The sequence below is a fragment of the Nuphar pumila genome, chromosome 4 (assembly GCF_984573655.1).
Source record: "Nuphar pumila chromosome 4, dmNupPumi1.hap1.1, whole genome shotgun sequence".
NCBI classification, from domain to species: Eukaryota; Viridiplantae; Streptophyta; class Magnoliopsida; order Nymphaeales; family Nymphaeaceae; genus Nuphar; species Nuphar pumila.
This window is the reverse complement of record NC_143252.1, coordinates 25,137,586-25,162,142: the sequence shown is the minus strand read 5'-3', so window position 1 is coordinate 25,162,142 and position 24,557 is coordinate 25,137,586. Positions and strand designations below refer to the sequence as shown.

The 24,557-nt window shown below is 37.6% G+C and overlaps 1 protein-coding gene across 3 annotated transcripts; it reads left to right on the top strand.

Annotated features, from left to right (window-relative positions):
- Positions 1-1,766: 1,766 nt before the first annotated feature.
- On the top strand, positions 1,767-22,992 carry LOC149839684 (uncharacterized). Of its 3 annotated transcripts, none has more exons than XM_090002742.1 (8): positions 1,767-1,841; positions 12,569-12,683; positions 13,851-13,890; positions 14,081-14,176; positions 17,818-18,014; positions 18,099-18,194; positions 20,426-20,878; positions 22,817-22,992. In XM_090002742.1, the coding sequence occupies exons 2-8, from the start codon at positions 12,574-12,576 to the stop codon at positions 22,848-22,850; spliced, it is 1,026 nt and encodes a 341-aa protein (XP_089858868.1). In that variant the 5' UTR covers positions 1,767-1,841; positions 12,569-12,573; the 3' UTR covers positions 22,851-22,992. The 3 variants fall into 3 exon arrangements, with proteins under 3 accessions (XP_089858868.1, XP_089858869.1, XP_089858867.1); XM_090002743.1 differs by lacking the exon at positions 1,767-1,841 and adding an exon at positions 1,842-1,956 and having other exon boundaries at positions 20,435-20,878; XM_090002741.1 differs by lacking the exon at positions 1,767-1,841 and adding an exon at positions 1,842-1,956.
- Positions 22,993-24,557: the final 1,565 nt, after the last annotated feature.

Genomic DNA, 24,557 nt, shown 5'->3' with positions numbered 1-24,557 from the left:
CCCTTAAGAAATTTGTTTATAATTCTTATATTGTGTTTCTTTCTTAGATTCCTATTTGATTTTGGATACAAGTTTCAATATTTTGAGAAATCTTATCTTCAAGTGATAATAGTTTCCTTGTTTTCAATGTTTGCTTCCTTGAGCCTCAATCAATACAACCTTCTAGAGTGTTTATTGAGATGTATTGAGAAAACATACCTATATATCGTACGAATCTAATGAGGTTTGAAAACATACCTATATATCGTACGAATCTAATGAGGTTTGTTCATGGTTCTTTAAAAAAAGTAGGCATTTGTGAATTTGAACATGGGGCAAATTTTAAAAAATGTAAGGCATTTCAAGAAACAAGTCATTTTTTTTATTCTATCATTTTTTGAAAATAAAATCCCATCTATAGCTTACAAGCCTTACTTTAATAAAATTACAAATGACAGGGGTTGGGGCTAGGGGTGGCAAAACCTGACACGACCTGCCAACCCGCCTCTTACGCGGGTTCGGGTTGGGCTTAAGCCAACCCGTTTAATAAATGGGTCAACCCGCCTAACCCGTTTATTAAACGAGTCAGGTTCGGGTTGGGGGTATGCCAACCCGCCAACCCGGCTGACCCATTTAATAAACGGGTTAGGCGGGCGGGTCAACCCGCCAACAAGTTGACTCGCCAACCCGACCCATCAACCCGACCCGCGAACCTGAGAACCCGTTTACCCGACCCAACCCATTTATTAAATGGGTTGGCGGGTCGTGTCGGGTTACTCATTTATTAAACGGGCCGGGTTCGTGTTTGCCACAGTCGACCCGTTTAATAAACGGGTCAAGTTCGGGTTGAGGTATACTGACCCGCCAAGCCGTCGGGTTGACCCGCCAACCCGACACGATTGCCACCCCTAGTTTGGGCAGGATATTTCACAAAATAACTGAGCTGCGTCAAATACCAACAAAAAACATAACCGAAAGCCAGCAAGCATATTACTCGGATCAAATTGGACTTAACCCGAATATTATTCGGGTTGGCATTTTGTATGCCGATACCCAAAAATTTGGGTCCGTGGGTGACATGATACAAACCTAACTCATTGAGAGCCCCATTTCTTTTTTTTTTTTTTTTATTTTTGAAAGGCAAGCTGGGGTTAGGCATACCACCAATTATAAAACCGTACCATTGGGTTTTGAACTTGCCACGTGTAACAACTGCTCCTAACCTATCAGACAAGTGTGGAACCCCAGTATTGAAGAGGGGTGTTGTCAATGGGTCGGGTTTACATGGATCCGACCCAAACCAAACCCTATAGGGGTTTGGGTACGGTGATAAATAATAAGACCCAATTAATACCTGGGTCCGGGCCCAAGGTCCGATTCATATATGGATTCGGGTATAGTTTGTGAAATTTTATACCTGACCCGAGTTCGATTAAGACCCACAAATTTTTAAAATAAAAATGTTAAAAAATATTGTTTGACCGGGTATGATCCGGGTCTGATTCATGTAGTGCTTATCGGGTCCGGTTATGATTTTTCTTATAATGGACCCGATTAGACTCGGATCCGAACCCAATACCATACCCGAAAACAGGATCCAAGTCTGGTTTTACCTGGGTCCGAACCAAACCCGACCCGTTGACGCACATAGTATTGAGCCCAAGTTGTTTTTACCAACTTTACATCAACTTAACCGCACCTAAACCATGGTTTGACCTGGGTTGGGTTTAGTTTAACCACACCCTCGAGGAAGGCAAGGGTTTTGGGCGATAAAGTCCATCGCGACCTTCCCTCCTCTCTAGTCTCTACGCAGACAGAGAGAGAGAGAAAGAGAAAGAGATCGTTTTTTCTTGTCGTTTTTGGTAGGGGTTTCTTATTTCATCTCCAATTTCCTGTTCTCATTTTTTCCTTTTTTTCGGCTTCAATATCGTGGATCTTTTTCATTTGTTTCTTCACCCGTTTTGGGTTTCCGATCTGGTCAGTATTCCGTTCTTCGGCGTTATTTATTTTTTTGCGTCCTCTGAGATTTCTTGATGGATTTCGTTTGATTATATTTGGTTTTCGTTGTTGGATTGTTTCGAGCTATTGATGCGTTAGGGTTTTAGATGTCTTGGGATCTCGTTGAGTTTTGTTGGTTTGTGGAGTTGTGGTAGGTGGGGTTTCATATACTATCAATTTTGTTTTGTTTTGTTTTTCGTCTAGCTTTTTTTGGTTGTCAGAAAAACCCAGCGGTTTTGGTGGTGTTTGGATGTGTCTTCTTATCCAGAAAACTTGGATAACTTGTGATACTGTGTCGCAATACCCGATCTGTTCCATTTGTTTCATAATAAATGTGTTCATTTAAACTTCATCCTGACCTGAAATTTTGATTGCATGTGAGTTTTGTTTATTTTTCTGCTTGTTATATGTAGCTGCTCTGTGTTCTTTCTTTGTGATATACGTTTCCTTGAATATTCTTTAAACGTCCGGGTATAGGGTTTTTCTCTGGTCGTCGGTCTGTTTTTCTTGCAGTCAATTTACTTTTGCATGATGTTCCTGTCTATTATCTTTTCCCACCTTTTTTTTTGTTATTGGTGGTGATATTATGATATAATCAATCGACATGCATGATCATAGAAGCTATGTGGATGATGTTTTTCCTCCTCCTTGGTAACTATCCCCAGCTTTCCTATCACAGAAAAAGCTTGTGGGCTTAGGATTTACAAATCCTGATCACAGGGCTGTGACAAAAGCAGAAACGGACAACAGAAAACCTTATATCTTGATACAAAAGCAGAAATGGTCGTCGTCCATTTCTGCTTTTGTTACAGACCTGTGATCAGGATTTGTGGTTCTTTTTGTTATCTTTTCGCACATTTTTTTCCTGATGGTGATTATGCTGTGCTTAATTATCATGCGTGATCGTGGAAACTACATGTACAATTTATCTACCTTCTTGCTGATGTTAGAATTGGAACAGTTTAATTGTGTTAAACTTGCATGTTTTTAGGATTGCCACCTATGCCTGTCCTATAATTCTATGCATATGGCTATGCACATGCATATCTTGTAATTTTGTGACTCAGATGTTTTATTTATAGCTGTTCTTGATGGTTTTGGTAATCTGCAACCTTTTGCATTTGTGGTCAACATGAATGCCTGAAGCTGGTGTCTTTTAATGACTGGTATTTTTTTGCTTCTGTTAGGTGATTTATGTAGCTTATTTGTGTTGAATGCTGTTGCTTTTGATCAGAAGTTAGTCAATCAACTTTTGAGTTAGACTGGGTTTTCCATTTTTTTATCTTTTTGAGTGCCTTTATGCTGCTTAATAGAATTGAATCATTCATCCGCATATGAATGTCTATTTGTATAACATAACCATAGTTGCAGTACTGGGACTTGTGGCTAGGTTTGGCTTGCTGGTGGTTTTCAGTTCTAATCTTTAACCTGTAGGCTGTTTGCTTGTTCCGTGCAGGCACACACTGCACTGCTGTCCTCTTTGTTGTTCAATAATATCATTTATTTTTGTAGTAGAAATACGTTTTTAATAGCTTTTGTAGTGGACACACCACTTGTAAATTGCTGTGGACCAAGTAGAAAGGTCCGATTCTCCAACCAGTACCAAAAATATGGGCAGTATCTGTGTTTATTTGTTTCAGGAATTCCAAGTTTATGCTGCAAAACACATTTTTTCCTATGTCACATGGGTACAGGGTGCAGGTTCAAAGGTATGACACTGCAAATTCAGAAAATGTGGGTATGTGGTACAGCTATATATTATATACATTCATAACTATAATATAATATAAACATCTTATATATGTATATAAAACATCGATGCCGGCAAATTTAGTAAGTGGACAGCAGTGCAGGCATACACTGCACTGCTGTCCTCTTTGTTGTTCAGGAATATTGTCAAATTATTTATTATTGTGGTAGAAATATGATTTTAATAGCTTTTGTAGTGGATACACCAAATTAGTACTTATAAATAGCTGTGGACGAAACAGAAAGGGCGGACTTTGCAACCAGTACTGGGCATATGGGCAGTATTTGTGTTTATTTGGTTTAGGATTTCTAAAATTTATGCTGAAGAACGCATTTCTTCCTATGTCACATGGGTACAGGGTGTGGGTTTGGAGTTATGACATGGAAAACTTGAAAAATATGTGTAATGCCCCAAAATTTAACCCAAAAATGCGGTAAAAAATTTAGGGGTATTACAAAATTGATATCAGAGCCCAGGACAGTAAAAGGGTTGGTTCATAGCACATCCAACATCGTCTGGAAGTTAGTTTTCAACTTAGCCAATGGAATATTTTTATCTTGTGTTGTTATTCTCAGATTTTTTTTGTGAACTTGAGAACCTTGAAATGAATACTAGGAACATCACACATCGGTCTTGACTGAAAGACCTAGGAATTATCTTGATTTTTATCCGGATAGATGTCATGGGCAGCCAAATTCAGCAATGTTATGGATGCTCTTAACGACCTAATCAGGGTCGTACAACAGCATGTGGCTGCAATGCGTGGGAACAACTTGCAACAATTGGTTCAAGGGAATTTTAACAAAAGGAAGTTTGGCGGTCCAATGAGTATGTATAAGAACTTCGGTGGAAAGTTCTCATCACCTGCTAATAAGCGGAAGCATAATGGAGGGCACATGCTACTGCCAAACTGAATCAATGGTGTCAGAAGTGCTATCATTTTTATAATGGACAGGCGTGCCCTCGTGACACGGGTGCATGCTTCTATTGCGGGAAAATACGTCATTTTGTTCGTGAGTGTCAGAGGAAACATGTTGATGTTAAGAATCAGACAACGACAAAAATCCTCACCAACAAAATGGTAATTTTTGAGCTGCCCAAAAAGGAAGTGTCTCAGCACTTTTGTTGCTGAAGATGGAAAACCAATGACAAGCGAACAACCGGGGAAGGTCAGCCCCAGCAGCAGCTGCGGCAACAGCCACAACAATAAGTCAAGCTGAACTAGATTAAGAAGGGACAAAATTCTTTTAAGAGTGGAAAAAAATGTAATATCTAAGATTTTTTCAATACATTTTTTTGAAAATAAAGATGAAGATTCTAGATTTGGGTTTCAATTGGGTGGTTATAATTCTTAACACCTGGATTTGAATAACTTAAAATCTTACGGTTATATGTATTCATATTCAGGCTTTTGTCAGATTCAAGCCCTACTCATTCAGATTCAGATCCAAAAATCCAATTTTTAATTGGATCCTACTTTGGATACAAGATTCGAGATCCAGGATAGATGTGAGATAATACATGACCCAATTGATATCCCTAGGTTCATGTTTAAATTCTTGTTGGATTCTAAAAGTAAGTCTTGAATATTCTAATAGGTGGATGTAGTATTGAATTGGGATTGACCCAAGAATGTCGGAGACATCAGAAGTTTTCTTGGATTGGCAGGTTATTATAGGCGATTCATACAAAAAGAAATCAAGTTTGAATGGACCGACAAGTCTGAGGAGAGCCTCATGACTGCACCTATCTTGATGTTGCCACTGGTCTAGGTAGATTTGTTGTATATACTGATGCCTCAGGCATTGGCCTGAAATGTGTCTTGATGCAGAACAAGAAGGTTATAGCCTATGTATCATGACAATTGAAAATTCATGAGAGGAATTATTTGACCTTTTTCAACATTGGATGAAGACTAGTAGAAGATTTTATAGCTTGGAAGCTCTTCTTCGACGATGATGACACTGTCAGATTGTTGAGTTTGATTGTCCAACCTGAGATTATCAGCAAAAATCTTCACATAGCAATTGAAAGATCCATATTTTGGAAAGCCCAAGTACCTCTTTAGGGGAAGTATACCTCTATGCAGGTAAAGTGGACTTCCGGTTTAAAGGTACCATTGGCATTAATGTGTTATTGTTTTCTTGAGCTTGTGTAAATGTAAATCTACTAAAGAGTAGGTAGTATTTGGCTCATAGTAGTATTGTACCCTAAAAAGGTACTTGGGCTAATCTGCCCTCTTTTTGTGCTGAGTGACATGTCCCTTGTGTTTTAAAACACTGAATTTGTTGTACAACATGCAGTTTTTGTCCCAGGACAAAACAAAATTCAAGACAAAATTGTTCTTGGGCCAACTTGCCTAATATTTAATTCACAAAATACAATGAACTATAACACAAGGTTTTTATTTCAGGTTCTCAGTCATGTCAACTACCATTCATAAAAAGATTGGACCAAAACAACACACTATCGCTGGGATATGATTTTCTAATATAGGTTTGCCAAAACAAGTTCACTATTCTAGAGAGAATCTCAGATCTCACTTGCAGAGGGCATATCTCCCTCATCCAAACTCAGATGAATGCAAGGTTCGGACTGAAGTCTTCTTCTACGTGCGTAGTGTCCCCATAAATTTTTAGTTTTTTCTTATGGATAGATTTAGAGAAATCGAATTTACAAAAACATTGGTCTGATCTAAAAACTCAAAAAACAATTTTGATCTATTAAATCATCATTAAGTAATGCATAAACACCTATGAACATGTTTCTAATACATATCTAAACATCATATCATGAAACACATCAAGAAACCATAGAGAACTTGGATCTCCAGAAAACCTATTTTGGGTTTTGAAGCCGTAAAAATACTCTAGAATATGTCAATTCTCAGATCCTACTTAGATCTGGACTGTTTTTTGGTCTAGGATGCGTAGGAGATTCGTCCCCATGCATGGATCACGTACCCTAGGCAGTACACACATCAGATGTTAGAGAAACCCTACCTCGAATCGGTTGGGTCTATGTATCCTTCATCTTACGATTGTCAATTTATAAATTTTCAAAATACCCTAGCCTCATCTCTTTCTACCATAGCCGTTCATCTCTAGATTGACCCTATAATCTAATGAGGCCTCATATTTAGGTGTATTATTTTCTTAAATTATTTTTCATGTAGTAGTGATGTGCCACATGACACCCTCTCATCAAACCCCATATGGGTCCCACTCCCAAAATTGTGTGGGAGTTCTTGCTACATCAAAACCCCTTTTGCTAAAAGCCCTATTCTTAGGAATATTCTCTTAAATTAACTATAATTAATTAATATATTATCTTTAAAATAGGAGGGAGGCCACTTGGCACCCCCACATTGTTTTACAATGTGCTAGGGCTCCTCTCCCAAAATCGTGTGGGAGGAGATAGAGTCCAAATCAAGCCCCAAATCCTAATCTCCTAATTTGGTTGGTGACTAGGGGGTTGCCTGATGCTTTTTTGTGCCTATCGCGTGCCTACAACACTTTGCATATATTTCTATTTTTTATAAAATTTGACCATACAGATGTGATCTACATGCTTGATTTTGTGGGAATCGACTTTTGGATCGTTTGATTCCAACACCCAGTTAGGTTTTTATAAGATTAAAAAATCAATGGTCTACAATTTCAAAAATTAATCAATGCTTAAAAATTCATTTTTTTCCTTAAAAAACATGATTCAAGTGTGATTTCCTAGTAAATCGATCATGGAGAACACATCTATAGGGTCAGATTTTTAAAAAACAACTCAAAAACCCCTATCCAAGCAGTAGGCATGTGGTAGACACAAAAAGGGTTAGGCAGCTACCCTTTTTCCTTAGGTTAGTTATCTAATTAAACATATATTAAATAATATATAATATAAGATAAGATAAGGGGGGATGCCACTTGGCCACCCCAAATCAGCTTCCAATTGGTTATGGACTCCTCTCCCAAAATCATGTGGGATGAGATTAGGGATGGCAGTGGATTGGGGCGGGGGACAAGGTCTCCACCCCGCCCCGTTTCAAAATCCGAACCTTCATCCCCGCCTCCATCCCCGCACGGGGATGGATTTTAACCTCCACCCCCGCCTCCATCCCCGTTTCATGTCCTCCACCCCCAACCCAAACGGGGGCGAGGCGGGGCGGGGCTAGGCGGGGACGGGGACGGGGCGGAGCGGAGCAAGGAAAAGTGTAAGTCCATCCCCGCACGGGGATAGATTTTAACCTTCATCCCCACCTCCATCCCCGTTTTATGCCCTTCATCCCCGGTCTGAACGGGGCGAGGCGGGGCAGAGCCCTATTGTCCCCCGGTCCACTGCAATCCCTAGAGGAGATAGAGTCCAAACTAATTCCCTAACCGAATTAGTTAGGGGATTGGATTAGTTTTCTAGCTTAGCCATTAAGCTAAGCCTAATCCATCTCACCAATTATTTATTAAATACTTAATTTCCAACTAGGAGAGAGAGTGGAGGACGCCCCACCCTTGCTGGAGCTTTAATTAAAATATTAATTTAATCCCATGTGTTGCCATTTGGCAATTTGGATCCAAGTGGGGCCCAATAGAGGGGCGCCCCACCCTATGAACTCCAAGTTCCTTGTTAAACCTTATTTAATCACCTAAATTAAATTCAAATTTATTCAAGCTTAGATCTAATTAAATTCTACATGACATCTAAGTTAAATTCACTTTGAAACTCAATTTACATTTGGATTGCAAAATCAAATAGAACTTTGCTTTCACTTTAAATTCGACTTGGGTATAAATTCAACCTAAAATTGAACATTAAATTAAACAAGATTATTGGATTAAATCCATCAAGATTAATCCAAAACTAAATTCAAGTCATAAATGCACATAAAATTCATATTTATTTTATTTATAATTGTAAAAAATTTATGGGTATTACAATATGGGTACATGGTTACAAATATATATAGGTAACTAAAAGCTAAAAAAATTAAATCATACTTAGAGGTAAATCAATTATATACAACAACAACACAACAACAACAACAACTACGCCTTCATCCCAAAACAATTGGGGTCAGCGATATGAACCAAAAAAGAAATTCATTTTGGGTCTTCCACATGAATCCTTTTCCTCCAATCATTTCTATCCAACGCCATGTCCTCGGTGAGGTTCAAAGCATTCATATCCTTTCCTATCATCTCCATCCAAGTCTTCCTAGGCCTACCCCGACCTCTTTTAACTAATATATTTTCCCATTTCTCCAACCTTCTAACTGGAGCATCATTAGGCCTTCGCCGAATATGTCCAAACCACCGTAAACGATTCTCTCGCATCTTATTTTCAATGGGTGCAACACCTACCTTCTTACGTATCTCTTCGTTCCGAATCTTATCTTTTATTGTATTTCCACACATCCATCTAAGCATCCGCATCTCAGCTACACTCATTTTTTGAATATGATGTCTCTTGGCAGCCCAACATTCCGTACCATATAGTAAAGCGGGTCTAATAGTCGTCCTATAAAACTTTCCCTTCAACCGCAATGGCATTCTACGATCGCACAGCACTCCAGTAGCACTTTTCCATTTCATCCACCCAACCTTTATCCTATGATTTACATCTCCATCAATTTCTCCATACTTTTGAATGATGGATCCCAAATATTTGAAATAATCATTCACCGGTATATCTTGCTCACCAAGCTTCACTACACTCCCATCACTACTTCGTTGCTTACTAAACCGACATTCCATATATTCAGTCTTACTCTTACTCAACTTAAAACCTCTAGCTTCCAATGTCTGTCTCCATAATTCTAACTTAGCATTAACCCCAGCTCTAGACTCATCAATCAAAACAATATCATCAGCAAACAACATACACCACGGTACATTTTCTTGAATTGATCTCGTAAGCTCATCCATCACTATCGCAAATAGGAAAGGGCTTAAAGCAGATCCTTGATGTAACCCAACCGTTATCGGAAAATTGGTTGTCACCCCTCCACAAGTGCGGACATTGGTTACTACTCCTTCATACATATCTTTAATTATACTAATGTACTTGAGAGAAACACCTTTCTTCATCATTGTCCACCAGAGAACGTCCCTAGGTACTCTATCGTATGCCTTCTCTAAATCAATAAAAACCATATGCAAATCTTTGTTCCTCTCTCTATATCTTTCAATAAGTTGTCTAAGAAGATGTATAGCTTCCATAGTTGATCTTCCAGGCATAAAACCAAATTGATTCTCCGATATCATGACAACCTTCCTCAACCTAGACTCAATCACCCTCTCCCAAAGTTTCATAGTATGACTCATGAGTTTTATACCACGATAGTTTGTGCAATCTTGTATATCACCCTTATTCTTATATAAAGGCACCAAAGTACTCTTCCTCCACTCATTAGGCATCTTATTTGTTCGCCAAATCAAGTTAAAAAGATTTGTCAACCATTCTAAACCTTTCTCTCCCAAGCATTTCCAAGCCTCGATAGGTATACCATCTGGGCCAACTGCCCTTCTTGATTTATATACAAACAATAAAAATTGTGAGGAATGCAAATATGAAATACAATAAAATGAAAGTATAAAACCTAGCAATAGTCACCTATATCGTTCAAGGTAATTTCTTTTCGAGGGTTTTTCACAAAGAGATTTTCAAAAGTTTAAAAAATTGAAAAAATACAAATAATAATAATAAAATAAGAAAATAATAAGTTTTGCATGATTTTTCTTCCAAAAATCTAAAGAAACAAATATTAAAACTTTTTAAAAATGTAAAAGAAACAAAAAAAAAGGAAATGCAAACTTCAAATATAAAAGAGTTTTTCCCAAAAATATCTTGATATTATAGTGATAATTTCGTGATATTTTGACTTCTGGCCATATTTTGAAAATATCTCGAGATATTCCCGATATTCGAATCAACATATTTGTGTTTTACTCCCTGTAACTCTTCCTCGGCCATGTTTAGGTAGAATAGTAGAGCAAGTAACCAAGAGGCACTAGATTCTCTTTCGGATAGGCCCTCTTTCCCTGAAAGGGGAAGGAAGCTTGGAATGTATCAACTACCTTGAAATAGTCGATATTAAAGCAATATTTTCAAAATATCATCAATATAGGTGACATTGATACATACAATAATGAAACGAAGGAAATAATAAAAACAAGTAAAAAACCTTAAGAAACTTAAAAGAAAAAAGGTTTGGGTTGTGTCGGGACTGGACTCTGGCCCACCCTGCACCTGCGCCAGCCCCACCCGACACGTCTGCCTCAACCCCTCTGAGACACCCATGTGACATAGGTTTCTTCTATGTTGGCATTGTTATGCCCTATATTTTGAGTACTAATGTTTCATGGTTTATACCAAGGTTTCGGAGCTAGGAAGCGGGAGCAGGAAACGATACGGGAAGCGAGAAGCGAGGCATCCTAAAATTTATAGGAAGCAGAAAACGAAGTATCAATTTGAGAGCAAAATAGGAATAAAAATGAAGCAATATGGTAACTGAATAGGAATCAAACAAGAAGCAAATAAAAACTAAAATAAAATTTATTATTCTTATATTTCATGATTTTCAGTAGAAGGGTTAAATTTTTGTTAAAATCTAACTGATGGTTACTAATTTAGAGAAAGTACATGGGTAGTGAGTGGAAGCGTGAGAGGAAAATCATGAAAAGAAACATGAGAAAAGAATATAGGAAGCATAAACCATGCGTGTGGGAAGCATAGAAGAAGCGTTGGGGAATCGAGATTCCCATGAAGTTTTGGAAATGAGGATTGTTGCACTTTCGAAGCGAGTTTTCAGGAAGTGCGCTTCCCACCTACCTAAGAAGCTTCTGGTAACTCTGGTTTATATCATAATTCCCTATATTGTTCAAGGTAATTTCTTGCCAAGGGTTTTTCTTGGCGAGATTTTCTAAAGCTGTTTTTTCTCGGAAAAATCTTGGGAGTTTAAAATGAAAAAAATATACATAATAATAAAAAAGATAAGAAAAAAATAAATCTTTTATAATTTTTCTTGCAAAAATTTAAAGGAACTAGATTTAAAAGGTTTTGAAATATAAAAGAAAAAAAAATAGAAAATGTAAGGTTAAAATATAAAAAATGAGTTTTTCTCAAAAATATTGCGATATTATCACTTTTTTTGGAGTTTGGGTAAGGCAATATATTGCCAATAATATCGTCTGACCCGATATTATCATGATATTATCAGAATATCGGTGACACTGGTTCATACCTAAGGATACTGGTTTATCAGTAATTTCAGAGAATATGGAAACCTCTTTTCCTCAGTCAACTTTTGAAAATCTTGCTGTCAACCTGTTGGCGTAGATTTTGATGTCCATATGCTAACCTGATATTTTTTCAGTTAGAACTGTTTGAATTTTTTTTTGTTGGGTGGTTATTTATGAACCTGGGGTTGTGTAATTTTTCTGGTTGAGATTGTTAGATCTATAAGATTGGATCCCTTATTTGGTCCTGCCATTGTAGATTGTAGAATGTGTTGCCCTTACCACAGTAGAGTTGAAAATTTCAACTGTATCCCATTTTTTTAGGTGCACTGGTTGAATTTTTGTCTGGATGTTTTTCTTTATTTCTTTTTTCTCCCCTTTGAAGGATGTTGTTGGTGCTTTTACAAAAAGAATGTGACTTTCATGGAGGACAATGCATTGTCTTTATGGATTGGCTTTTCTTTTTCCAAATGTTGTAGCATATCATTGTGACTAAGATCTGTAAAAAACTGTGCTTACACCATATCTGTCTAATATATCTGGGATACTTGGTGCAATAGTTATTTTGTTTATTAGTGAAAGACATCATTGAAAGTGCTTTCTGATGTTTGTACAGTGACAATGCCTCGCTATAATGATGACCGTCATGGTAACACACGCCTTTATGTTGGTCGCCTTTCCTCCCGCACACGCTCACGCGATCTTGAAGACGTTTTTAGCAGATATGGCAGGTAATTAAGTTTTCAATGGTATATAATATTGCGAATATTGAGATGTGATTGGCTTTGCTTGTTTTACGTGGTTTGAAAAAAAATCCTTGATTTTCACAACAAAGTTTGTCATAATGCAGCTGAGCATCTGCAAGTATCTATATTGGTAGCCTCTGCTTCCACATATATCTTTATCTAGGTCCTGCTATCAATGATCGGGTGATCTGTGATCATCTACATTTGATATGTCTTCAGTTTGGGTCCTGCTTTAGGAAGGTGTTTTGGTTACTGCTTGAGGAAATTTGGTTTAGTAATCTTTTCTAAAGTTTTTTGTTTGTCTTTTCAATTTTATGCCGTACAAAATCGAGGGGTGTTAATCTACTGTTGCAACAGGTCTGTTGATAATCTCACACACCTTACAAAATCGAGGGTGTTAATCTCCTGTTGCAACAGGTCTGTTGATAATCTTACACATTGTGTGTCCATCTTTGGGGTTTCAGCCTCTTATCTTATTTATGTCCTTCCTTTGGCTTGGCATACCATTGAGTGTCTTCTGCAAGAAACATTACCAATAATTTGCGTTCACATTCTATGTGTGGTGGCCTTGGTCATCATACATGAGCCAATGCTCCTTTTCGCTTTTGGATTGATTTTATCAGCCTTGCCCACTATTTGTTCTGTTCCCTTTTCTCTAGTATGTCTCGTAAACATGTGGATCCTTAATTTCTGGCCAGCTGTGATCATTTGCTTGATCATGTACCTTAGTGGGTGGTGGGGTTAGCACCTTCATCATGTCTTTTTAAGACATTTGGCCTTAAACCAAGCCAGCCTTTGTGCTTGGGTTTTGGTTCTCTACTCTCTGTTACCTTATGATCCTTATCTATGTGAGAAGGTTGCACCCTCAGGTGGTCTTGTTTTTTTAACTTGAATGATCTTGTTGAAGGTTACTGGGCTTTTGCCTAACCTGGAGGTCTATGGTGAGAGGGTGCCCTTGGTGGAATTGGTGGCTATTCTTGCAGAATTAATAGGAGGATTTGGCGCATTCTTTCTGAAATGATGTTATTGCGTGTTTTTATGATGGCAACGGTCACAAAGTGGTGTTTTGTTCATCTTCTGAGGGGCGAAGTATCATACCCTCCGGTAGTTAAGTCATGATGGACTTACTGTTTCTGGCAAACGTTTCCGCAGAGTGCGAGATGTGGACTTGAAGCATGACTTCGCCTTCATTGTAAGTGTATCTGCTGCTCATGTTATTTTTCTTGTTTCTTTCATCACATTGATAGGATGAGTTCTATTTATGCTGCAAAGTTACTTATCCACATCACAGACTGTATCTGCTTTACCTTATACCAGTTTTCCACCGTAATCCAAATGTGGGCCTCTATATGTGTATCTTTTGTTCATCTTTCATTTTCCAGGAATTTAGTGATCCTCGAGACGCTGATGATGCTAGATACAGATTGAATGGAAGAGAAATTGATGGAAGTAGAATCATTGTAGAATTTGCAAGAGGGGTAAACTTCTGATTCCTTCTTTCTGCAAAGTGTGTTTGACATTTTTTCCTGAAGCGTGGACATGTTTGTGCGTATTCATATTTGAGAGTATTCTACCTGACTGTCTTTTGACTAAGAGTGCATTGGGCTGTGCTGCCTGTGGGTCACAGCCAGGCCTTTTAATCCTCAAAGCAGCCTGTTCCCTGTCGATGGGTAGTTAACCTGATTAAAAATAGAAACAGGCCATTCCAGCCCGATCTGTTTTCCTTTTCAAAAAAGGATATTCCATGGTTTTGGCACCGACGCCGGTGTGGACCAGCCTGTTGACTTGGCTAGCCCTGGCCCTTCAATGGGCTGGTTGCCACCTGGCTCTGTCAGCCTGCTGCCTACCCACCCCTATTTTGAGATTCTGTTTCTGGCTTTTCACATTGCCGTGCCATTGAGCTTAATTTTAGTTAGTTATCCACCAAATATGAACTCAAGTCAATGGATGGCTTCTTCTCATAGATATTTGATGTACTGCTCGAATCATTTATAGTTTCCGAGAATCCCTGTGTGCTATGACTATGAAGACATTTGGTACTGCAAATGAAAAGGAAATGTGTTTGCATGAACTTTAAGATGCCAAGCACAGCTGTGTAGACGCTTGAACTTTTGGGTGCTAGGCGTGACACAATTCTGTTAGGATATATAGGAAATATTATACCAAGTAGTCATGTGTTAGGAATAGAAAAAACCCACTTCTGGCATGCTTTTCTGATCTATAAATATTCTATACTTTCTCTAATTGCAGTGTGTGTGTGTGTGTATATATATATATATATATATATATATATATATATATATATATATATATATATATATATATATATATACATGCACACAATAGTACAACCCAGCTGTACCCTCACATTCATTTGTTTGGTTAGTTGTACCAGGCCTTTCTGTGTTGTGCCGTTTATGAGTGCACAGAGCAAGTGTTGCTGGCAAAATTTGCAGATAGTTTGGGCTGTTTTTGAAATTTTATGATGCATGAGGTTTTTAGTATTTCTTCTTGCTTAAGAAGATTATGTCTTTGCTTGATGCTTGTTGATGTTATGTTTTGTCCATTAATAGGATTTATGCAGAAACTTCTTTAGTTCATAGTTTATTTGTTAAGATGACTAAATTCATGTTGTTGTCATATTGTCAAGCCTTGTAATGTTTTTATTTTGTTGCTTATAACTAATTATGGCAAATTTCTGTCTGCTCTCTCTTTATAATGTTGTGCTGACGTTTGCTATTAGATCTACAGTCATTGCCAACTGAATATGACATGACATGCAATTGTCACCACTTTTTTTTTTTTGATAGGCAAGCTGAGGGATAAAACCATGTGGGATTTGAACTTGGGATCATGTTATCAGTATTGTATTGTATCATGTTATCAGTATTGTATTGCATCTTACGATACAATATGCTATATCACTTTATCGGCACACAGACTGATGCGCCACTGCATCAAGTATCACCAGGTTCCGATTATTGGGCCTTGTCTTAGGATATGGTGATGTATCGTACGACACACCCATTTTATTATCACTTTTGACACAATTGACAAATTTAGGTAGATCTGAATTTTTTTCTTTTCTTTTTTTAATTTAATGTGACTCTTAGTAATAAATATTTATTTTGTTAGTCATTACATATTGTTTTTCATGTTATAGTAGTTTCTATTTATGTTTAATTGATCATAATGCTTAAATTTGATTTCTTTTTTTCTATTGCATTCTATTTTTTCCCTAGTTTTTCTGATTTTTTGAGGTTCTTTTTAATTTTTTTGCAATATTGAAAAAATACTATGATAGTATGATATTATTGGCATTTTCAGCTAGGCTGATAATATTGGCAAAATATCATGTTATTTTCAAAATATGGCAATATTATTATGATATTTTTGTGATATTTAAAAAAGACTTATTTTATATATTTTAAGTTCAGTTTTTCTATTTTGGTTTCTTTTGTATTTTAAAAACTTTAAAAACTTGTTTCTTTATATTTTTTGCATGACATATTTTTTAATATTATCTATATTTTTAAATTTTTTAAAGCTTCCAAGATTTTCTCAAGAAAAATCACTTTATGAAAATATCTTCAAGAAAAACCCTCTCAAGAAATTTCCTTGAATGATACAGGTGACTATGATATATATACTTTATGAAAATATATGCAAGAAAAACCCTCTCTAGAAATTTCCTTGAATGATACATGAAAACATGCTAAATATATATGTATGTTAGTCCCTGAAAACATGCTAAATGGGTTTTTCATGGATTTTAGGTGCATTTTTTTGCTATTCTCACCCCATAGATGTGTTTTGCATGGTCGATTTACCAGTAATCGACACCTGGATCATGTGTTTTTGATGAAAATTATAAAGATACTTGGAGCCTTCAAAATTTACACAGATTTTGGACTCTTGATTTTCCGAACCTTATGAAAACCTATCGCTTGTGTTGGAATCAAGCGCTCCAAGAGCTGGTCCCTATAAAATCAAGATCACTTCTGTGGAGTCAAAATTTTAAAAATAAAACAAGAGCCCAAAAAACCAATTTAGCATGTTTTCGTCTCTCCATCTATGCTAAATTATTTTTTTTTGGAGAGGGAGAAAGCCACATTTAATCTTCTGAGTTCCAACTGTCCTAACCTGTTTCAGAAAACATAGTTACTGGTGTTCACTTGATCCGAATTGTAGATGTATTTTCTATAGCTTACTCGTGTAGATCAAGTATTTTTCATGTCCAAATATGATTTTGTTGCACTAAAACTTTATGTTGGAAAAAGGTCATGTTTTTTTGTTAAATTAGTGCAATCATGTTATTTTTAAAAAAGCAATAATAAACACAGATTCATATTGAGCAAGAAAGACCTGGAAGGCTGCAAGGATGATTTTCTCTAAGTGGTTAGGACAATGAGGTGTATAAATTGGTTCGGGCCTTCCAAATCTCATACCACCACGCTTGCCTTTTGAACTATCTCAAACTAGGACCTTTAACTGATGTCAAAAGCTTTCCTTAGAGCATGTTTGCAATACCTGTGGTTTGGTTACTTTCACAGGTATATTGTGATTTTAAATCACATTTTAGAACTTTCACAGGGGCATTGCAAACATACAAAAATGCAACCCGTGGAAGCCTCAAAACTTGTGTTAACACAAGTCCAACCCTGTGTAAAACTTTCAGTCTTTAAATGCTTAGCTGTGAAGGTGATAAAGCAGTGACATGACATGACACATTCTCACATCGATTTTCACACAAGTCAAATTCACAACCTAAAAGCAAACATGAGAAAGCTAATGCCTGAGAATTTGAATCATATAAATCACTTTCTCAGGGGCAAATCACTAGCTGAATAACCTGTGATCAAAACAAACATGCCCTTAATGTACACGAGGAAGAAAAGTTGTGTTGTATGACTGAATTTAAAAGTTCTCTTTTGATGTCTCTGAAAGTTTCTCTGTGAAAATTGCATTTCTTTTAATTGGCTTTGAGGTTGTGCATGATACCTCTTTGGAGCTCAACCAGTAGATAATGGAATTGATCCCAAAGCAAAGAGAAGCAAGGACTGTCTTCTAGCATTTACTTTTTCCAACTTTTCTTGAGTAACCATTGCTTTTTGTGTAGGGACCTCGAGGCCCAGGAGGTTCTCGAGAGTATTTAGGTAGAGGCCCTCCTCCTGGGTCTGGTCGCTGCTTTAATTGTGGCATTGATGGCCACTGGGCTAGAGATTGCAAAGCTGGAGATTGGAAGAACAAATGTTACCGCTGTGGTGAAAAAGGTCACATAGAAAGGAATTGCCAGAACAGTCCAAAGAACGTCAGGTATTAAGAACTATCTCACCTGTAGCCTTGTATGTTCTTTGGCTTACAAGTTCAGCTGGTTGATGATGGGGAATGTCATTGTAGGCATGGCCGGAGCTATTCCCGTTCCCCTTCTAGGTCACCAACTTTACGTCGTGGTAGAAGCCGTAGTCGCAGCTACAGCAGAAGCCGTAGCTACCGGTATTCTTCTATGCCTTCTTCAGTCTTAATTTTGAATAGTTTCATTGATGAATCATTTTTTATCAATTCTGTTCCTTGGTTGGTAGCAATAAACAATAAGGGTGCATTTCTAATCACTCTCTTGCACATCATCTATTTGTGCTCATTACCATAAAAATGTTCTATGTTCACAAAATCAATCTACTCAAAGCACAGCGAGGTGCAGATACGATTGAAATTTCTTAATTTCCTGTAATCATTGGAGGAATCTCATTACATTTTTTGAATCATTCCTGATGGGAATGTAGGTCCTTTACTGCTAACCTCCTAAATGCATCCATCACAGTGAATGGTCTTCCCTCTATATTAGTTGGCAGCCTTGGTTCCGATGGTGCTAATGTGCCAAAAATGGGTTTATAAGATTAAATATAAACCGGATGGTAGCATTTAACGATACAAAGCGCATCTTGTTGCCAGAGGTTTTACTCAAGAATACGGTCAAGATTATGAGGAAACCTTTATAGCTCAGTGGTGAAAATGGGAACTATTCGTATTATTCTTGGCCTGGCTATTGAACATGGGTGGACTTTTAGTCAGCTTGACATTAAAAATGCATTCCTGCATGGGAATTTAAAGGAAGAAGTTTACATGGAGCAGCCTCCAGGTTATGCAGAAGAGACCCAAAGAAATATGTATGCAAATTAACCAGCGCATTGTATGGATTAAAGCAAGCGTTCGGATCATGGTTTGAAAGTTTTTCCTTAGAAATTCAAAACCATGGTTTCATCCATTCTCAACTTGATTATTCTCTATTCATTTATAAGGATGGGACCACTGTGGTTTTCTTACTTATATATGTTGATGATATCGTGATCACTGGCAATGCCCCGGATCACATTCAGCGAATCAAGGTGCTACTAAGTATACGGTTCAAGATGAAAGACCTTGGGGAACTGAGATATTTTCTTGGTGTAGAAGTGGACAGACTGGATAGAAAAATGTCATTAACTCAACACAAATACACTCTTGATCTTCTGGGCAAAGCAGGAATGGCAGATTGCAAACCTCTAGCTACACCCAATGTTGTCAATCAAAAGCTCAACATTTGTGATGGTGAGTTGTATTCAGATGCGAGCAAATATCGCAGTATAGTGGGCATGTTACAGTACCTCACTCTTACCCAACCAGACATTGTATATTCTGTAAATAAGTATCTCAGTTCATGCACGAACCAAAAACTGGTCATATGGATGCCGTCAAACGTATTCTTCGTTATTTAAAAGGCACGGTAGGTGATGGACTTATATCTGTTCAGTCTTCATGGGGGACATCCAAACATGATATATTGGCATACACAGATGCAGATGCAGACTGGTTAGGGGACCCAGATGAGCGGAGATATGTTTCAGGATACTGTGTTTTTATTGAAAAAAATCTTGTCTCATGGAGTAGCAGAAAACAGAAGGTTGTGACAAGATCTAGAACAGAGACAAAGTATAGAGCTATGGCAGCTGCCAGAACTGAGGTGACCTGGATTAGGCATCTACTTACAGAAATGGGAGAGAATGTCTCAAGTTCGACACTCGTGTGATAATAGAAGTGCTATACAAATTGCAATCAACCTTGTTCATCACAGTTAGACTAAGCATATTGAGATTGACCAACATTTCATCCGACAAAAGATAGCGGACAAGGAGATTGAACTAGTATATGTGTCTTCAGAAGATCAGGTCGCTGATGCGTTCACAAAAGGTCTCACAAGTAACCGCTTGTGGTATCACATGGCTTACTCCCATGCACAACTTGAGGGAGGGTATTAGAATATGGATCAGATATGGATCCAGTCGAATCCATATCCGATACAGCCTCTTATATGTCTATGTGTAATATGTAATACTTGTACAGGGCAGTTTTGTCCATGTATTTTATTTGTAACCCTGTTAGTATTAATACAGGATTAGCGCAGCCATCAATGCATTGGAGTGGCTGCTGATTCCCAAATACCGAGTTCTCTCTTTTCTCTCTCTCACCGATTCTTTGATTCATTTAGGAGTTGTTTCAAAAATGTGGGTTCAGCGAGTCACCACATGCTCTTTTCTCCCATTATAACTGAAAGTTCTTTTCTTTCTTTCCCTGAAATCTGTGTTCATCAGGTTGCACATTTATTATGCGATGATTTATTGCTTTGCAGTTTATCATGTGATTGTTTTCCAGAAAAAAAGAAAGTTGAAACTTTTGTCTGATTGTGGCAGTCGGTCCAGGTCTAGGTCCCCTCAGAGGGATGGGCGCAATGCAATGGGTGAGGACAAATCACGAAGTCCTCGGTCTGGCAGGAGCCCCAAGCCAAACACAAGTCCACCTCCTACCAAAGGGAGGAGGCAGAGCCCTTCCCCTGACAGGCAGCGGAGTGTGAGCCCAGCTGGCAGCAGCCCGCGTGACAGGAGCCCACCACCAAGAGAGAGGAGGGAGACAGGTTGCCACCGTGGTTCTGATTACAGTGGCAGTCCAAGAAACAGCAGGAGCCCTGTAAGCCCAGACAGAGAAAGTCCAGTGGGGGGTAGGTACAGGAGCCCAGGCGCTAATGGGAGGAATGGCAGGAGCTCTTCGCCCATGCATGATGATGATGGGAGCCCGTTGGATGATGATCGCCACCGATCTCCTGCAAGACACAGTCTCTCCGGCCAGTGCCGAGGATTGAATGTCTGGTAATTGGATCTTGCAAACTCATAGTTATAACTGGTTCTTTTTATGGATGAAAAAAATATTTTGCCTTTTATTTAAAACTGTGTACTGGCAAGAAATTCTGAATTTAGATACGTGGTAATGGTGGTGTGTTCTCTTTTTCTATAATGTTCTGTTCAAAAGCAGCCGCAGTTATTGGATCCATGAATTAGCGGTAGAAAATCTGATGGCAGTTGGCTTCACACCGTGTCTCCATTCTGGTATAGGGAAATGAAGGCTTGTGGATGTGTGGCATGGCTGGCTTCTTTTTTTCGGAGATGGATTTCTCATGCTTGTTGCACCGGCGAAATGAGAAAAGCTATTGGGAGAAGAAACTTACCCGGGGATGTGGGAGGCGTTCATCGAGCTTTAAATTGAAATTTAGCCTGTTTGACTTGAAATAAGGCACCAATTGGCCTTTGTTTAAGTAATTCTATTTTTTGGGTTATTTAAAAAAATATCGAGTTTTTTCTTTTATTTTTTTTTAATTTAGATTCATATACAAAAAAAACTTATAATTCAGACCTATTGCAACCCCTTTTTAATAAGTTATAATAATTAATAACTTTAAAAATTACCATTTTTATTCACACTAAATATAAATATTTTTTTTGATAGGCAAATATAATTATTTTTGTTTTACCCAATTTTTGCTAAATATAAATATTTTATTCTCTCTCTCTCTCTCTATTTGTTTAGGAGGTTTCAAAATCACCATCTTTAATGGGTTCTTGCCATTGGGTTCAACGCAAAGTCACCATCTTTGGGTGGGAGATTGTCCAACCACAAAATTTCAGTTAGGGATGTCAACTGGTCGGATGTAACCTGGCATTTGATCTGAATCCAAATCCAATTAGTTGGATTCTTTAGCCATATCCGGATCTGATTAAAAATCAGATTCGGACATGGTATTAATTTTGCATTGAATTTTGAATCTTAGTCCAATTAAAACCTGAATCATATTATGGAAAATGATTGTAGGGCAAAAAACGATGTGTTTTTTAAAAAGCCTTCTAATTTTTAAATCTGTTCAAAGTTCAAAATTGTAACTTTTTGTGTTGTAGGACCTTTTCACCCTTTGTACATTCATTTTTTTTCTTAAATATTCAAATATATGAATTTTATCTCATGTTTGTGAGTGTCCCCTTGTTTTCACATTTGCGACTTCACACGTAAATGTCTTCATACATTAGCGAACACCAGTCCTTTATACCAGTTTTTTGTAAAAGGGAGTTAAAAAAAACTGACACTTTTAAGTTTTAACTTTTAATGACACTTTAAAAGCATCGCTAGAGCTTTTAGTGATTATTTAAAAGTGCAGTGGCCCTTTAGCGATACTTCAAAAGTGTCACTAAAGCTTTTTTTGGAGGAAATTCATATATTTGGAAGGACATATGCCTGCAAATTTCATCATATATTTGTGACATTCGCTTCGTGCCCCTACAAATTTCCTTCCACATGCCTTCAAATATGTGAATTTCCTGCCTGCTTCCGCGTGCAAATTTTCTTTTGTATCTGTGACATTCACATATTTGGTAGGACATTTCAAAAGCGACACTTCAAAAGTTCTGCTCCCAAATATACGAATGCCCTATCACATTCACATATTTTGGGAAGACATCGCATATTCTTATATTTTGAAATTTTTTTTACAAGTGGTAGAAAATTCACATATTTAGGAGAAAATTCACAAAGAAGAAATTTGCATATTTGAATATTTGAGAGGGAAGTTCTAATATCAAAATAAAATTCACGTGTGAAGGGCGAAAGGATCTTTTATAGCAAAAAAGTTGCAGTTTTGGACATTGGGAGGATTTTCAAAATTGTAGGCTTTTTTTGGGTAACACATCATTTTTTTCAGTTTTATCTTTTTTCCATCCAACTTCAACCCGAATCTGACCAGTTGACATTTCTAATTTCAGGTTTTTCTCCTATTTTCACATGGTGTCAACTTGATTTGAGGTTCCTCTGCACCATAAAACCATTATAAGATCACCCAATTTGAGAAGCATCATGAAGGCTTAAAGAGACCCTTTTCTTGAACGTCTGATCTTGGTTGTGGAAGGAGACTCATGCATGATGAATAGAGAAGAGGGGATACGTGGTGTGAAGTTTGAATCAGGAGAAAAAAAGAAAGGAGATTGAAAAGAGGGGAGGAGTTGTGAAGGGTAAAACCAAGATTTAAAGTGAGAATTGCCTAAGAAACCAACAGTGTTTACCTACAAAGGGAAAACATAAGGTGATTCTGTACCATGACACCATACATTTGTATCAATGTAGTTTTTAAATGATAGATCTAACTGTACAAATGTGTTAAGCATGATTTGTTTACTATGTTAAAGGGTTTTATCATGTCTAATGCATTATAAGATACTATTTTTGAGACAATGAAAATCAGTGACTTACGATTCATGAAAATAAGGGTGGTTTAGAATGATATAAAACTTCATATTTCAGTCAACTAACATATGAAAATAATAAAATAGAACATGTTGAACGTGATTCAAAGGTTAGATTTTGCATTTGGAGCATAGATCTATGTAAATCAAGTGTGTTCCACCATAAGTATCACAATATTGTTAGGAAAGTTTTAAAATTGGTGATTTCTTTCCACCAAAAGTGCTTTAAAAAGTTTAGTCCCATATCTAAGAGAAATTAGTTTTTCTAGTGGTTTAAATACATGCTTTGTTCTCTATTTTTTACTTTGGTAAGCCTTCTGTCTTTGGGTGGCTTGCGAACATTGCTGCGCATCGTGCAACAACGAATGCGCCATTCGCGCGCACACGCGCGTGCGCAAGGGTGCTTGAGGCACAATCTGACGTTTTAATGATGCACTTTGCACTTCGCACGCTCGCAGCGGTGCGAGGTGCAAATGTCCGTTTTGAGTTTTCGGTTTTGAGTTATTTGGTCGTTTGAAAGGCTTTAAGTTGCATGTATATCGAGTTAATGTTCCATTGTGACTGTTGGACGGTTTTGAAGGCTTTTGATTGACAGTCAAAGGTGGGTGACCGTTCAGGTACCTTTTCATCATATTTTCAAACCGTCAGATTTATGGCCATTAATCTCATTTATCGCAAAACGTTTTGGCCTCTCTAAAAGTCTATAAATATCTTCTATTTTCGTCTTTTGTAAAACAGAAGAATTTTCTGACTCTCCAATCTTCTTCTTCCTTCTTCTCGATTTGGCTTGCTGAGTACAAGTGTGGTAGAGATCATCTGTCCTTGCAAAGCAGTGACTCTCTTGAGGTTCAAGCCTAGTTGTATCCTGGGATCTCAGTCGCAACAAACCCCTTTTCGCTTCTTCGAACTTCCCGGAGTGGGGCGATTGAAGTTCTAAAGACAACGATCTTAAGAACGTGCCTCTAGGCTTGAGATCTCTTTTTTGAAATCCATTTTTCACAAGGTTGGACTAACCATTTTAGAACTTCAATATGGCCTCTGGTTCGACATCCAACTCCATCAATCTGCTTAGCCGTGACCTTGAAAAACTCGATCGATTTGATGGGTCAAACTTCAAGCGGTGGCAATCAATGGTCTCTTTCTTGTTGTCTGAGCTGCATATCGACTATGTTCTCAAAAAGCCCTGTCCCACTGTTGTTGTTGGAGAAGTTGAGACAAAAGAACAGAAGAAAGAACGAGAGAAGTGTTATACTGACAATTATCG